Source organism: Dermacentor variabilis, chromosome 3 (genome assembly GCF_050947875.1).
Source record: "Dermacentor variabilis isolate Ectoservices chromosome 3, ASM5094787v1, whole genome shotgun sequence".
NCBI classification, from domain to species: domain Eukaryota; kingdom Metazoa; phylum Arthropoda; class Arachnida; order Ixodida; family Ixodidae; genus Dermacentor; species Dermacentor variabilis.
Window position 1 is genome coordinate 122,863,446 of NC_134570.1, and position 17,048 is coordinate 122,880,493.

The 17,048-nt window shown below is 46.8% G+C and overlaps 1 protein-coding gene across 1 annotated transcript in view; it reads left to right on the plus strand.

Moving 5' to 3' along the window:
- The first annotated feature begins 4,818 nt into the window (after positions 1-4,818).
- The window catches only part of LOC142576256 (uncharacterized), a 62,127-nt gene continuing 49,897 nt past the window's right edge, over positions 4,819-17,048 (plus strand). Inside the window, exons 1-3 of the mRNA XM_075686296.1 lie at positions 4,819-4,973; positions 5,069-5,235; positions 8,814-8,963. Of these exons, the coding sequence (XP_075542411.1) occupies positions 4,931-4,973; positions 5,069-5,235; positions 8,814-8,963 (360 nt within the window). The 5' untranslated portion in view covers positions 4,819-4,930. The remainder of the gene's footprint in view (positions 4,974-5,068; positions 5,236-8,813; positions 8,964-17,048) is intronic.

Genomic DNA, 17,048 nt, shown 5'->3' on the forward strand with positions numbered 1-17,048 from the left:
AGCTCTGCATAAAAAACAGACATCTCGGTTCTGTAAACGGGATCCAATAGATCATTGAAAGCGGACAAACTCGATACATCATTTTATATCTTACGTGAATTTGTTACGTTGTTTACAAGGGTTCTGCAAAAGCTATATTTCCATATTACTAAATTTTTTGACATTCATGTGTAACATATCAGTTTTGTCCGCTTTAGATGTACTATTATATGCAATTCACGGAATTGTATTATCAGTTTGCGTTGCTGAGTTACGGAGTTGTAAACTTGATAGTTTCGTTTTCTGAAAATTTTCGATTTTTACCAATTTTTAATAAAAAATTGACAGTCTAAATCAAAAATCCGAAACCAACAGTCACTAGATTTTAAGTTTTTCTTTTAAATGCAACAAACCTTTTCAAATTTGGTGCGGTGGTTGACGAGAAAAACGAATTCTGCTTTTACGTGTATTTAGATAGGAGCACCAGAGCTAAAGCTTCCTCTTAACGCGGCGAGCCCGGTACTTCCCGGTAACGAACGGCATGCCCGTTATGAGCATGGCATAGCATTCTCGACAGGAAAATAGCGGGCGCGGCATTTTCAAGAAAGGAAACGCAAGCAAGGCAGATGACGATTATTGTTGTGTGGCAGAGATACACCCCAAAAGGTGTAACTTTGTCTAAGAGTGTACCTTGGAGGTTATCTGCGGCGGGTACGTAGGCTAGAAGAGCCTAGACGGCTTGCCGCTCTGTGTGCGCTGTGTTCTCGCGCGCGTATTGTTGGAGGTCACGTAATCGCAGGTTTTGAGGATGAGTTGAAACTAAAGGCAGTATGGCAAAGAAGTACGACAAGGCTGTGGACGACACGAAGGACGCCGACAGGAAGGCGCAACAGCGTAGGCTTAGCCAGTCACACCAGGAACAGCGTCTAGTCCGCGCCCCACTTCATTAGCGCTGGCAATCCGGCTGCGGAGCTCTGCACGGCGCACTTCTTCTTGCTTACAGCTGTAAGAAGCGTTTCGCTCGCCACTGCGGCAGCTCTTCGCCACGCCAGCGTTCCGACAGCGAGTGTCCACGGCCATTTAGTGAGGTCTGTTCATGTTTGCCTGCACGCCCGTGACACCACGCAGCTATTAATCGAATGGTTACTGAAATTTGTACGGCTGATAAATATACTAACATCACTTCCTACACCTGTCTAATGGCTTACTATCGCAATCGATGCTCCGCCTTTTGGGCGAAACTGCGACTTCTTTTTTCATTAAATTCGCCAGTCATATCGTGGAACACTGAAAATTATATAGAGGATGACAGTCGTCCTTCAGAGTGCGAGACGCACCGCACATTATACATACAGCTATGAAGAAAAGTTCTCGGCCTGGCCATGAAGGAACTAGCACAATACCTCGATACTTTCACTTCATTTCGCATTATCTCCCAGAAGCTCTGTGCAATTCGCACAACGCTTCAGTAGCTGTTTAAACCAATACAAAAATAGTGAAGATTGCTGGTTTAGATACTGTTTTATATATTTTATTTTCAAGCTCTATTCAAGGTTAGTAATTTAAAAAGAATGTTCAAATCGAGCGACGTGAGGAGATGTTGCATTCTTGAGTGCATGGACATTGCTCGGAAAAAAGAGAACACGTTTATTTCCGCAACTTCCCGGTTAAGGCGCTCCTTCAAAGACCCTTTAATTGAAACAGTAAGTTGCATTATGAAGCTGCGTTCACTGTGCGAACCTATTGAAAACAGTCGATCAGTAATAAACCTGTTTTTATCCCACATAATTTTACCATTGATATTCCCAGCTGCTTCCTCGGCTATGCTTTTGTTTGGTCGCGGATAACCGAGTGCCCTGACTTCAGGGACTGCTGCGTAGATTTAGGATCATAATGATGCAGTCACGTTTCCTCCACAGTGGTCAAACGGATCGCGGAAGTCATCTCCAGATAGCTCGAAATATTTCAAAGTGAGCTTCGATGATTCCACCTGATGGCACTTTTTGTCGGCGATGGCGTAAATCGAAACTAAATTGACAACCAGAAATCATCAAAACGAAAGTGAGAGAAACAAATACAGTAAATTGTATGCAACGAATGGAAACAAAAAAATCATGGAGGTTTACAAAAATGCCAAGAAAGAAACTAGAAGAGAAAATATGTATGATAACACAATCGGCAGTGTCTTGCTATTTGACTCTCGAGCTGGTTGCCTAAGGACAAAAACATACCTGAACAAATATTGGCAACAAAATCAGGCATGTGTTTGCTGCAGTGAAAATCCGGATACCTCTCAGCACATTTTAACGGAATGGGAAGGGATTCGCCCGGCGAGACCCGTAGGTAACGTACACCTCCCAAAAGCGCTTGAATTTAGAGTGGATGGCAGCATCAATAGGTCAGCAGTCGCGATAAGCAAGAAACATTAATGTTATTGGTATGATTTATAGGACTGCATTCGTTGCAGACACGGGTGGTGCTACAAGGTAGATATAGAAGCTTTAAGGGAGAGTAAGAAAGCTCAGGAAGAGAAAAATGATCATGGAGATAGATACAAAGTGCTAGAATAAAAATCTTGTGTAGCATACGTGATTAACTCAAGCAGGTTGAGGGATTGTCTCCATTCCGTTTCGAAGAGGATGCGGATAAATCGTCATGGGCGCTTTGCACGCATTTCGCCTACAGCTTCTGCATTGCCAACTGCACTCATTACTTAAGAATGCGACTTGTTGCCTGGATATTTTTTCATATATCGTGGGTATATTTTTTTCCATATTGTAAACATAAAATCAGCCTCCAATCAGCCTTGTCAAAGTGAATGTATAGCGAAGCTATTGCCTACGTTAGACAAGCACAACCGACGTCAGACAAGTACTACCACTACAAGCGACGTCATCACGCTCGCACGCACGTGTGCGGAAGTGCAGCATACAACCTCATTCTTCCATGCCCACCGCAAAGAGCAAATGCCTTATTGAAGTAATTAAAAATTTCAAAACAAATTTCGTACAAAATTTGCGAACTAGGACTGACACACAAGCTGCAGACATGATAGCTTCACATTGTAATTCGAATATACGAGAAAACATGATTATGTTGCGCAAAAACTCAAAGACAAAGCTCTTTTCCAGCTGCCGTTTGAGGTCCGTCTGGGTGGCGGCGGCCGTTAGGTGGCGGTACTATTTTTGGTGACCAAGAGCCCACGCAGTATCCCGACCAACTAGGGGCTAACAGCTTCGCTCTAAAACAAAAAAGTCGCAGTTCTGCCCGAAAGCCGAAGCATCGATTGCGATAGCAAATTGGTAGACAGCTACAAGAAGTAAGGATGGTAGATTTATTGGGTGCATAAACTTGTGAACATTTACTTAGTAACTAAACTACCAAGCACGGAGTCACGCGCGCACACGTAAACATGAACACATCGCACTCGATGATCGCGGAAGCTAGCTGTCAAAACGCTAGAGAGAAGAAGGGCGGCAGCAGCAGCGAGCTACCTGACCTTCATGCTCCGCGTCGCTTCAACGCAAACAAAGCGTCGAAAGCACAGTGCATACGAAGCAACCAGCACTCGGCGCACTATGTCCACATCGCAGATCGCTTTCAAGATGCGGGCGCCCGCGCGCCGCGTCATACGCAGCAACTGCCGGAGCATACGGCGCGCTGCGAATGCGAAGGAGCTATCACTCTTGGGCTTTATAGTGAACATCACGGCGACGGCGACGGCAAAAATGCGGCTGGCGTGTCTATATAATTGCTATCAGAATAAAAATTTGCGGATCCTACGCACCGTGAGGACTGACGTTAGGCGAAGCGTTTTTCATGGAGCTGGCTATCCAGCGTTCCTTCGGGTTCTGCAAAGAGTATCCAGGTTAACCAACTTGTCTCGCGTTTTCGCGAACGTGTGTATGACGACATCAGCAGGACGGCTGCGATGATGATAGCATGACGACTATGGAGGGAAGGTCAACTACTTGTAATCTAGCGAAGAAATGTCACACCTTACGTTGTTACGACTTGGGCCGATCCCATATCGGTACTGCCGATCTCTAAGGTGGTGTAAAATGTCGCACAGCGTCTACGTAGCGCTAGCTCCTACGAGAAAGGGACCTGGAAATGTGGACCAATCCTGAGGGTGTTGCGATGCATTCAGTCTGACGCAGAATTTCGAAGCGTTATGTCACAATGGCTCGCTGTTGATTTGGCACCCGCAATACCGTCTATAGCGAAAAGCTAGCAGCTGCAGCAGAATTTATTCTGCAGGAGCCTTCGCTCTCAGGCGAGACACGTTGTTGGCACTATCATCATCACCATCATCATCATCAGCCTGGTTAAGCCCACTGCAGGGCAAAGGCCTCTCCCATACTTCGAAGTAAGGATGGTAGATTTATTGGGGGCATAAACTTGTGAACATTTGCTTAGTAACTAAACTACCAAGCACGGAGTCACGCGCGCACAGGTAAACATGAACACATCGCACTCGATGACCGCGGAAACTAGCTGTCTTTGTTGGCACTATATAGAAGCCTAAATGTAGAAGAAAATGCCGTACAGTATTGCTTCCATGGTATACCAATTTGTGCTCTAGGCTTCATGTCGTTAATTTATTTCGTATGTTTCAGATGGACTCACCCGATCGCTAATGACGTAATAATTTGTTTCCGCTGCCACGGCACAGCCAATCTGATATAGAGCGACTGGGTACGAACGGAAGGTGATGAAAGTGTGAAAAGGACCGCATTACTATGTCCGCCATTGTCTTGACGATGATGGCGTGTCGTCCGGCACGGACGCCAGGACTTGGCGTTCTAAGGAAGACGAAGCTCAGCACGTGCTCCACGCTATGCACCTGCGTCCCCGCTTCATTGTTCCTGTGACGCCCTGTCTATTGCTTGTTGCTCGCCGTGGTTGGCCAGCCTGTCCGCCTTACAACGCCGCTTCTTCCCTATAGCGGATGTTCGACGCGAATGCAAGAGGCGCTGTGAGCAGGCAGGAAGGTAAGAGGCCTTGCGCGAAGCCCTGGTCCCTCATCGCTTCGAAAGCTCTACCAAGGCGCACTTACGAGTACGCAATGTTCACATTACGATCGCAGGCGCAGGTGCACCTGGTCCTGCAGAGTCATCACGCCTGCAATCATCGTTGTATACGTCGCGATCCTACAGCAATACTGCCGAAGAACGCCAAGAATGCCGCAGCCTGTCGCACCTGGGGATCCTGACGCCACTTTACCTGTTGCCTCTGCTGTTTTTTGGAACCAGGGTATCGTATAGAGTTGTGCCTTGCATGTAGTTCCCAAAGAACACATAGCTCGCAACCAAAAAATCCATATGCAGACAGTCTTAACGTAAGGCGGCTGCTGAAGGAGCGTAATTTAGACGGTTAATTTTAATACGGCCTGTGTAAAAATGTAGTGATGGCCCGCGAGATGGTCACCTATTGAACACACCTGATGATGGTAGCATTCCTGCAATTAGTTCCGCGTGGTTGCCAGCTCTCTGCGTAATATGGACGTGCCGACGCCGGACGAGCACGCCGCAAATACATTTCATCCTGTCACCGCTTCAGCATGCATGCACAAGATTCAGTGTGCCCATGAGCAGTTACATGGCGTACACGTCCTGTTCCAAGCTCCACCTGGAAAGGAATTGTTGGTAGACGCGTATAATGAGTTTTAATTCTTGTGAGAGTGCAGATGAGCGTATCATTCACAGGAGAGAGTTACTTGCGCCCTTACGCTTCAACTATGCACGATTTTTTTTTTGTGTGTGTGAATATACAAATTCACACGGGAAGGCTCTCTCGGAGCAATAATATCAAATTTCGAGGGCCATGCTTTGGCTAATCGCAATCGTTTCCGGCGCACGCAGAGCCGGAAGCGCGTCACAGACGTCATGTTCAGGACCCAGCCTTTTATTTAAAAGGGCACAGAACTCGGGCATTTGGGAATCTTCTCGGATATTATTTTTTCGCGGACTGCTAACAGCTGCGTACGGCCGCTGGACAAGCTGTGTACGGCTGAGCACGGCCGCTGCACAAAAACAAACAAAAAAATTACCGACGATTACGTTACTTCCTAATGCGAAATTTGAGCGCAGCAAATAAGCTGTTTCACCTTTTGGATAGATTGAGGCAAAGAAATCGAGCAACACATGTATGCGCTATCACAGAATTTTTTTTTTCACACGTATTCCTTTAACAAAGACTCCACTAACAGTTCTTGACAGTCATGAAGGAAGCTTTGTGGTCGGAGAAATAGACTGATATATGTTCGACTTGGTACACCAATGCTTGATTCTCAAAGACGAGATCTATACAAGTGCCTCGCGAGGTTGTCACAGCCGTGGGGGAAGCAGAGGCTAAGCGCCGCCGCCGAGAAGACCCTGCCGTTCGCGCCGCCGAAGCGGAGGCTCATTGCCGCCGTCGAGAGCAACCAGCAGTAAGCGAGGCTGAAGCAGAAGCTCATCGCCGCCGCCGAGAAGACCCTGCAGTTCGCGCCGCCGAAGCGGAGGCTCATCGCCGCCGTCGAGAGCAACCAGCAGTAAGCGGAAGCGGAGGGGGGCGGCGTGTACACCCAGCGGCAAACGATGGGGGCAGAAGCGCGCGCAGCAAGCGGACAACACGATAAAGGGAGGAGGGAAGAGATAGCAGCGACTGACTGATGCCTTTGACTGATACTCTTTCTGCATGGCGGCGACGGTGTTCTATGCAGTCACGTTATCTTGACTCTCTAGCGGCGTCAGCGGCATCCAGCGGTATCAGTCGGTCGCTGCTAGCGCTGGGGGGATGAAAGGGGGGCGGAGCTGGTTACGAGGCCGACGACGACGCCGACGACGACGACGACGCGAAACCCAGGAACGGACGCCAAAGAGCTGCGCTCTAAAAAAAAAGATGCGGCCTGCCGCGTCGGGCGGGCTGCAATGGGAGGGAACGTGACAGCCGTAGTTGCATGCTCGGCCGCTTGGCTGGGCCGAACGACGCCAGTTGCGGGGGACAGGATGCGTCCGCCGACCGCGTTCCAAACGCATTCCTGAAGCACTTTCTATGTCGATCCGAGACAAACAGTTCCGGCTGGTGGTGCCACGGCGAAGGACAGCGCTTTCGATGCATGCGACAGGCCGCACTTTTTTTTTTTTTTTTATCCAGCAGCCGTCACTAGAGGCTTTGTGAATTCATGCCCTTACGCCTCACCGCGTTCGGTTTGAAGAGGATGGCCTGCGGGACATGTCTAGTTCATTGCGATATATGCCGTAACGCGTGCAGAGACGAGACTAATCAAGCGAGATGACTGCGTACTTACATCGCGTTCTGATATCCGTCCCGCACCCGTGTTCCACCAGCAAGCAGATTGCCAGTCATTCCGCGTCAATAAGTTGCACGACTCTGCACGTCTTGCTTCGGTTGTGGAATCATGAATCGATATTATTTTGTTTCTTATCCTAGCTTTTATCTTGACACTGGTTTGCTTTCAACGGTAAATGTGCTTTGGCGTGAGACACAGCCATCGAGTCCACCGCCGCACCTACCTCTAAAACAAAATAACTCTTCGTTAACTTTATAAGCGTTCCGGCTTTTCTAGCTTTCATTAACATGACACCTTGTATAGAAATTGCAACCTACCCGCCGCGTTGGCCTAACGGCTATACACGAGGTTGCGGGGCCAAATTCCTGCGAATGCGACCGCTTTTCCGTGCAGACGAAATGCAAAAACGCCCGTGTCTCGTGCATAGGGGCCATATTAACGATCCCCTGGTGGCCAAAATTCATCCGGAGTCCCCCACTTCGGTGTGCCTCCTAATCAAATGGTGGTTTCGGCACGCAAAACCCCGGAATCCATTGAAATCGCAATCTAATTTAGCTTATAAAGCCGAACTTTAACCATAGGTTGATTTTGCATATAGCATCAACTTACAAATACCAGTTCAAGGCCTGAGATTCAGTCAAATCAGCCGTACTAATATTTGCACAACAGGACCATGGTGAGTACTTAAAAAAAAAAAGAGAGAAAGCTGGAGCGCTTGCACTTATCTGCTACAGAGTCTTCTTGTAATCCAGATCATTATTGGCGCTGCATACGGAAGCGCTGTTGCAAACGTATTTGGTGTTGTAAACAACTCTGTGATTAGCATTCACTAAACAGGCGTAAGCCGCACTCTAGGGCACTTTTTAAAAAAAATTATTTCGCCTTCTTTTAGCGGATACCTTCAAGGAGCGTTGTCAGGATTGGGGGCTCGTAGAACTCTGAGCCGTTCCGGGTAGCGCGTTGGGGAGTTTGGGAACAATAGTTGGCCCGCCGAACTCATTCCGTCACAAAGTCGATTTAGTCACGCTGTGGCTAGAAGTTGGCGGCGAAGCTCCCGGTATCTTGCCCTCATAGTCGTAAGCGGGCGGCAATCCGGCACTGCAGGTGGCCGTTCTTAACAGCGTGCTCTTGCAGCGTCAATCGCGCAATGACTTGCAACAAAGAAAGTAAATAGCGTGCACAAAGAAAGGGTTATGCTCAGTGGCTATGGTGTTAGGCTGCTGAGCACGAGGTCGCGGGATCGAATCCCGGCCACGGCGGCCGCATTTCGATGGGGGGCGAAATGCGAAAACACCCGTGTACTTAGATTTAGGTGCACGTTAAAGAACCCCAGGTGGTCAAAATTTCCGGAGTCCTCCACTACGGCGTGCCTCATAATCAGAAAGTGGTTTTGGCACGTAAAACCCCATAATTTTTAAAGAAAGGGTTATGGTGCTCACACTGCCAACGCTCGTGCTTTCGACACACACCTTCGGCAGCCTTGCTGTCTGCATTTTTCATGCGCAACAACGCATTGACACGGCCCCGCAATGTGCAGTACGGCGGCTGCCTGTACTGCCTGCTTCTTCCGCTGCTGCTGTGGACCTTCAACTCGCTCCCAAAGCCTTGTGCCGCGCTCATGCACATGGTCACTGTGCCGCTGCTGGGACTCATGGAGCCGGAGCAGATCGCCCACCAGTATCTGTCCGTGAGTCTTCATTCCCCGCGGGACGAGACTTTGAACGTGCGCTGTGAGAAATCCCGCTGATTTGTACGATGGCGCAATCGCAGTTTGTGCCTACTGCGGGAGAGACCACCGCGAGCCGAATTGGTCTGGCTGTCAACGCGTAACGTAAAACAATTACGCGCGCCCCGCAAAAGTACGCCAGCTCCAGTAACCTCAAGCCGGCCTTGGTTATAAGTTGGGGCGGTTGTAACGCCGAGTCCCGACAATGGCCAGACGTAGTAGCGTTAGTTTAAATGGTAAAACAACACGCTAAGAACGTGGGGCGTTTGCTTTGCACTAAATTACGACGTCTAAGTTACCAGATGGACGTCATCTTCCGAAAACGTAGATTTACGTTTGGTCAATAAAAATGCTTGTAGATGTATCTGAATGTTTCGAAATTGATTTGCATCGAGTGTGTTTTGCAAGAAGACAAAGTAAACGAGATGATGCTTCAGTACTGCTTTAAGAATTACTCTGGCGAAGAAAGAAAGAAGACACAAAACTCATCAGCGCATGCTCTAGAAAGGTAGCACCACGTATCAGGTACACGTGCCGGTCTACTTGAGAGGTAACTGTTAAGACATTTGATCTCTTCCTTATGTAAGGTAATCGAACGCTGACTCACGCACCCACTTCCGCCATTATTGATATGTCATGCCTCGACCATAAGACGCGTTTCTTCAGTCCTATGCTTTTACAATATAAGCAATAGTTGATAGCTGAGCTATTTTACATGAGCTCGTAACCATTTCGACGTCTTGGCATGATGAATTACGCATTATTCAATACAGAGCAATATTTTTTTGCCTAACCATAGCCCTGCCACAATTTCTCACGCAACGTACAATGTCACAGGAACATACCTGAACTGTTTCACGGTGTTGCTACCGTTTCATACTTACGCTTCTTTTTCTCTCCTTTTCTGTCTTAAGCAACCTGCTAGATTGAGCGTCAATTGATTGTCTGCGTTGTAAAAGAAATGGACAATCTGTCCACTGTTTCATTGTAATCTTCTCGCTCATTATAATTTTTATACTGCATCAAACTTGCAGCTGGACTATATTGATGAAGGTTCTCATGTTGAACATAGCAAAAACGCGGCAATTATTGTACCAAATGGCTTTAACAGGACGCATTAAAAGTTGTAAAGGCAGGACACCTCGCTGTCCAGATTGACCTTATTTGAGGAGCGGCAAATGCCAGTGTGCAGAAACGGAGATCAGGGCAGTGCGTCGGCCTCTTCCGTTTATTGCACAGTGAAAACTAGGACACCTGGCATGCGCTTTGGCGAGCAGCGTTTGTTTTCCTTAATAAAGGTGCACGGAAGCGAACTATTTCCTTATTCGTATTCCACAAACATAGCATGATAAAATTTTTTTTTATTTTCCTCCGTGACTGAAGTTAAACAAGAAAGGCACTCTTAAATGTACAAGATGCGTTACGCTCGTGGTTCACGATCGAGCGCCACCACGCGGGACCTGCAGAAGTATGTTAAGGAGTTCCATGGCCTCAAAGATTTACAGAATCTTTCTTAATAGCTGGTGTTCAAATCACTGAGGTTTAAAAATAATTTTCTGGAGGGAATATGAAGTCGTGTGGTGAAGTCGGGCCGCCGCCTTTTTATACTAGGGTATTCTACTTACGTTTTGTGTTTAGACAAAGTTTATTATGTCACAGATAATTAAGATACAGTAGCACATAACCTGATTGGAAGATTTGCCACTGTCTTTGAAGAGGAAAGTGTACAATCATTGCAGTCTACTGGTGGTTACATGTGGGGCAGAACCATGGATGTTAACAAGGAAGCTCGAGAACAAGTTAGGGACCGCGTAAAGAGCTATGGAACGAAAAGTGGTAGGCGTAACGTCAAGAGACAGGAACAGAACGTAGTGGATCAGAACTGCCCACGCAAGAATTGGGTAGTGACTCGTAGTGTTCTTTGAGCAGGTCGATGAAATGCCCTCCTCGTTTATAGGTCAGCTTTGTTTACTTTTAAAGCGAATAGCATCGCTTTAATTGGCATGCCTTTATTCATCTAATCAGCTTATTTGAGGCGAGGGGCATGAAGTGGAGCACGTTTTGATGGGGCCGGGCTGGTACGGTGAAAGTAGATAACCTAATGAGATGAGTGGAGCCAGCGCCTGCGACTGTCCCGCTGCTTCTGGCTTTGCTTTCTGTGTCTGGTAGAAAATCTTGAGGACGTGCAACGGGAAGGTAAACATTCAGCTAAAAGAAATCCCCTTCGAAAATATTTGGCCGAGCGATGTCGTCTATAGGCGGCGAGGAGTTACGGAGTCGTCATCTATCGGAAGCGCCTGGCTGGCGTATTATGAGGGATCATGTGGCGCGCTCCTCATAGGTTTTGCTGTCAGCGCTCACTGAAAACACCACGCACGAGCTCTCCCGGACATTTCTGTGAGTACTTTCGATACGAGAGAGAGAGAGAGAGAGAGAAATGAGAGAAGTTTTTTCCTGTCTAAATAATAATCATGGGCAAACTGAAAGCACAGAATCGTTTACAGACGCTATCTCTTTACCGAATACGTACAGTGAACGCCACTGCGCGCGGTCGCCGCGATGGAGTCTCCCGCGAACCGGCTTCTTGCGTGAAAGGTAAGTGAACGCTGAGAGCAAACTATGTGAAATATGTTCTTATAGTGTTGCTATAATTGAACGGAGCATAATAGAATGAAGCCTCAATGCAGCGATCGCACAGATTCGCAGCGACCGACTGCGCGTCTGCATGCTTGTCCTCGCACTGTTTCGCTTTCACCGCGTGCGCGTTTTCGCACCGTGCCATGAGCTTTAGGCCGCAGAATATGAGCATTTGACAGTATACAAGCAACCATTGTTGCGTGGGCGCTATCAGAGTTGTCCAAAATAATTTCATTGTAGAGACTTCGACAGGGACTGTGATGTGCCGTCGCGACGATTCAATCTTTTTTTTTTTCCTCTTCTAAATTCTTGGACGTTTCAATATTATTTCTAGAGTTGCGTCGCACTGTATGTTTATCGGTGTTCTCAGCTTGCGATTTCCCGCTGCTCCTTTTTTTGTAATCCAGTGCATTAATTCATAACACGAACATGACCATATGCCATGATTTTTTTAATGTGCTTCTTACCGCTGCCTTTCCACTCCAGTGAACTTGCCAGTATCTATAGCATCGACAAGTTCATAGACCAAACCTTCATGACATTAGTCGGGCAGTGGACTCGGGCGAGCGTCTCAGTGCGCGTTTTCCGAACATCGCAGACCCGGCGCCGTAGCAGAAATCTTCCTCGCGTCTGTGCTTGCTGCATAGCCGAGTTGTAGCCGATGGCTGTTTGCCGGTTTTATGTTTCGCGAGCCAAGCTTCACGCAGCTTCTTGTCCTGCGGCTACGTGTGAAGGCTGACACCGGGCTCCGTTGCGTACGTCCGGCACTGCGGCACCGAGCAGTAGCCTACCATGTTGCACGCCTTCAAAGGCAGCCACTACCTATTGTGGTGCTTTCAAGCGTTGTAAAGGAGACACTCGAAGCGGGAAACTCTCGCCACTAAATGAGGACCGCAGCGTACGAGGGAACTTAAACTCTCCTTTTCAGCTCGCTTCGGCGCTCCCGAAGCAGCCGACGCGGAGGCCAATACTTGCTGAGAGAGCTCGACATACTGACATACAACTCGACATACAACACAACATACATACATACTGACATACAACATACTGACAACATACTCGACATACAACGCTATACTGTTGCGCAAACATATGTTTATATGCATATAGATGCATTTTCCTAGGCAGTTTCCAGTAGCCGGTGCCAGAGCAATCGGTGGCCAGCCATCTTCTATTCATTTCGGAACGGGATGGCCTGCAATCTCGTAAGAACCCTTCGCGTTCTGACAACCTTCGAAAGACCTTCCATCGCTCGGCATATGTAATTGCGAGGTCCAGAAGCGGACTGATTCTTTCGATGCTAAAATCGTTCTTCCTTTGAAAAGGCATAGCCGTTCCGCCTGGTGTAACGCATCGGTTACAGTCTTCTTGGTTGCTGCGAAGGTGCAGGCTGAATAAGACGAATGCATCATCTGCGAGAACCGTTTTAAATGTAGAGCAGGAATTGTTGTCTTCAAGCAGGTGATTCCCAAACCCCCCTGTTCAATGGACGCATAAAAGAATCCGATAGGCACATCATGCGGCAGTGCCAATCATTTCCGTGTGGCGCCTCTTATTGCTCTACCTATTACTGTTAGCGTTTTTGCCGAAATAGGTCCGAGAGTTAGACGATGTGTTAATCTTGGCATAAGATAATACCTCAGGATCACCAATCTCTGCTGGGGCTTCAAAGGAGCGCTGTAAACTCGCTGTAATAGAGCAGCAAGCTCATGCCTTACTAGTCCCTGTATTCTCCCGGTAACAGAGAAAGTGACACCAAAATACCGCCACAGTGAAGTACAGTTCTGTGAGGGCATTTCCTCCCCATCAATTCTAACTTTTATGTACGGACATTCTGTACTTTGAGAGAAGTACAAAATGTCCGTATACTCTGAGAGAAATAAATCTATCTAATCATCGGTTGGCTTAAGTAGTTTCTTCGTAATTAATCTTATTATGTTTTATTAACCTTAACTACTATTCAGTACTCACTAGGTATATAGTCATAATCATCAATCTCAGTAGTCATGCGGAGTCAAAACATTCTCGTACATACCTGCATAGGACCCCATGTATACCTATGCATGGAGTGCATCGTGTCACGCGTTACAGATAGACGGACGGACGGACGGACAGAGTTCCGAGGGAAGTAGCCTTAGAATGCTTACGCATTATTATGCGGTGGGAGTACCTAATAACTAGCGGGCATAAGTAGGCACTTCAACGTTTCCAGTGCGCTAGCGTACCCAGTGCGGTTTGCTAGCAGAAGACGCGGCGCAACAGGCCCTGCTCCTTGCGCAACAGTCATGAGGTTGGAAGGGGGGGGAGGTGTCTAGCTGATTCCAGCAAGTGCTTGCCTATCGGTGATGCCTGGTTATTACGGCTGCTAATAGCTGATGACTTCCCTCTTGCCCCGCAGGGGCGCCTACGTCAGCCAGCGTTCTGTGTTGCGACACTATGGAGCCGAGTAGCGTGGCGCGGGTTAGCTGAGTCCAGGAAAGGAGGGTCTCCGAGGTTGAACCGATGCCGGGTGTTCGGACCTTTAAGGGCGTTAAGGGCCGCGGAAGGACCTTTAAGGCCACTCGTCGGAGGCCTTTTCACATAGACGGCACCCTCGGACTTACCAACCCGGGGAAATCGGCAGTCACATTTTACTGTCCTTTTGCCACGCTCTTCTTTTACTCTCTTCTTTCATACCTTTATTCTTTTATCCTGCATTGTAATTTTTTCTTGGAGGCAAGGGTTAACCTTTTGTGGCCAAGCTGTCTTGGTTATGTCGTATTTGTTTTGACAACGCTGTACAGCTGTCGTTGGCAGGACTTCCTTGCAGGAACTTGTCACTTGCTTATGCACTAACTTATGCCCTTGCTGAAAACATACACAGTCGTTTGTGATGACCCGCCGCGGTTGCTTATTGGCTACGGTGTTCGACTGCTAAGCACGAGGTCTCGGGATTGAATCCCGGCCACGGCTACTGCATTTCTATGGGGGCGAAATGAACACCCGTTTACTTAGATTTAGTGGCAGGTTAAAGAACCCCAGGTGGTAAAAATTTGCATAGTCTCTCACTACGGCGTGCCTCATAATCAGATCGTGGATTTCGCACGTAAAACCCCATAATTTCATTTTCATTTTTGTTGGTGTTGTAAACAATCGTAAAATCTCAATTAAGCGGCGATTCTCGTTGTGATGCGAGAGGGCGCCTAATATGTTCTTGTTTCCTTTCTTCAGGTCCATGTTTACGTAATAAGAAAAAAAAACAAAGTGCTGGATTGTTTCACACAAAACATACTCTTTCACAGACTTAAGCGTAATGTCTAATGAACGGAGTGCGCACCTGGAGTGGAGCCTTATTAAGAATCCACACGAAAGTGCTCACTTCCCAGTAGTTCTGAATCTAACAAAACGGGATGATTACTCACCGCACTTTACCAGATGGAATATCGACCCAGCCAATCGGGAGCGATATCGAGAGCCTGCATGCTTAAGGCGAGGAGGCATTGCTGCTTCCAATATTGACGGCACTGTCACATTAACAGGTTGCATTATTATGCTGCTACAAAATGTGTATCAAGCAAACTAATAGACTAGCTAATATACGTCGCTTGCCCTGATAGTACGACTGTCAGAAAACACGCAAGCTTCAAAACAAAGCTTCGGATTGCTTTGTTAATTTCCAGCTGCCGAAAATCTTATAAATTTTGAAGACATTAAGTCACAGGGTAGAAGAATACGTCAAAGTGCAGGAAGAGAAAGTTGAAAAAATATATAAATAAGCTATTAAGTCTCACAGGGAATAAATTAAAGTGCGGAGTAACTAAATTAAAAGGCCGGCCTTCACACCTTCTATCCTTAAGAAATATACCACGCGATAGCCCTCAAAATCATACAGATTTTCTGGGTGAACACTTTGAACAAATATCCTGTGCATCACACTACAGGGAAACTTTCCTGAAGTTCAAAGGACATGCTGAGCACAGCGCTTCGAGCGCAAATGTGTGCGAAATGAGGCATACAATCAACCATTTAATCTAGCTGGACTTCAGGCATCTCTCAATTGTTCCAATAGCTCGACACCAGATGGTGACCGTATCATGTATGAAATGATTAAGGACTTGCACCCTGAAACACAAGAACACGCTCCTCTCGCCATTTAATGTAATGTATGCTGTTGGGTACATTCCATCTTCTTGCAAAGAAGCAATAATAATTCCCATACTTAAACAATACATTACAGATACTTTTGTGCTTCGATCCATAAAAGATCGTTTTGGTAAAAAAGTGGGTGGAACAGCAGTCCCTTCTTACGACCAATTTACTGGCGCATCTCTCCAAACCGGAGTTATTCTGAAAATTCATATGATGTGGATTTGTCATGAAAACTCGACGCTACAATTCGTAAATTCCAATATGTGCCGTAAAATAAATATATTAAAAGTTAATTAGTGAGTTTTTACCGCCTAGGTGTATCGTCCCGCACTTTGGGAAATATATAGAAACTGGTGTCATCCTGCAGACGCATTTCAAGTGGATACGTCATGCGATTTCACCGATTGCGATATGTACTGTCAAGCAGTTCATTTAGAAGGCAGTTAGTGAATTTTGTTAATTAGTTCAATATGGGTTCTTATTTTTCGTGCTAGTAATGTCCATCTCTTCGAATAATCCAACTCATGGACATTAATTATGCTAGGTGCCACAGGCTATTATGAAAAGCTTAAAAATGATCACCCCATATGTAGGTGACGTGCAGATCAGTTCTAAATCGTTTTTAGCTTAGTTTTCAAAAGCAAAGGAGTCCTCACTTCGTAAACTTAGCCAAGAAATGGGTTTCTCACACCTTGAGCACAGTCTAATAAACCCAGCGAAAGTGCTACTGGCTGTCACCGTGGCTGTGACAGCCAGTAGAACGTGACACATCGTTTATCGGGTTTACAAAACACGCTCTATCATCACACATTCGAATACAATTTTTTAGAGCACAAGTGAAAATAATCTTGCCTTGAATTTTACACCGACGCATCAAAGTTCTATGGTGGCCTGTCTTATGCGGCAGTCGGTCTATCCTTCTCGGAATCTAATGTACTACACCCCCAAACAAACATCTTTATGGTAGAGGCCTATGCAGTACTGTCGGCGGTTAAACATCTGCGGATTGAACCTCCAAAAAGGAGTAATATTTATTGGCTGTTTAGGCGTTGTTAAAACATTGCATTTGCCACAAACAGATAAAAATTCTGTTATGAACAGCTCTTGTTCGCTGTTCTTCTGAGTTCATGCATCAAAAAAAAAGAAGTCATAATACGCTGGGCATCTGGGCAAGAGGCATCCAGGGTAATGGTCTTGTCGATGGTATATAACAACGAAAGCTGGCAGCTCTTCCATAGCTATCACCGCCACAGAAGTGAAGCCTTTCCGATGAAGGAAACT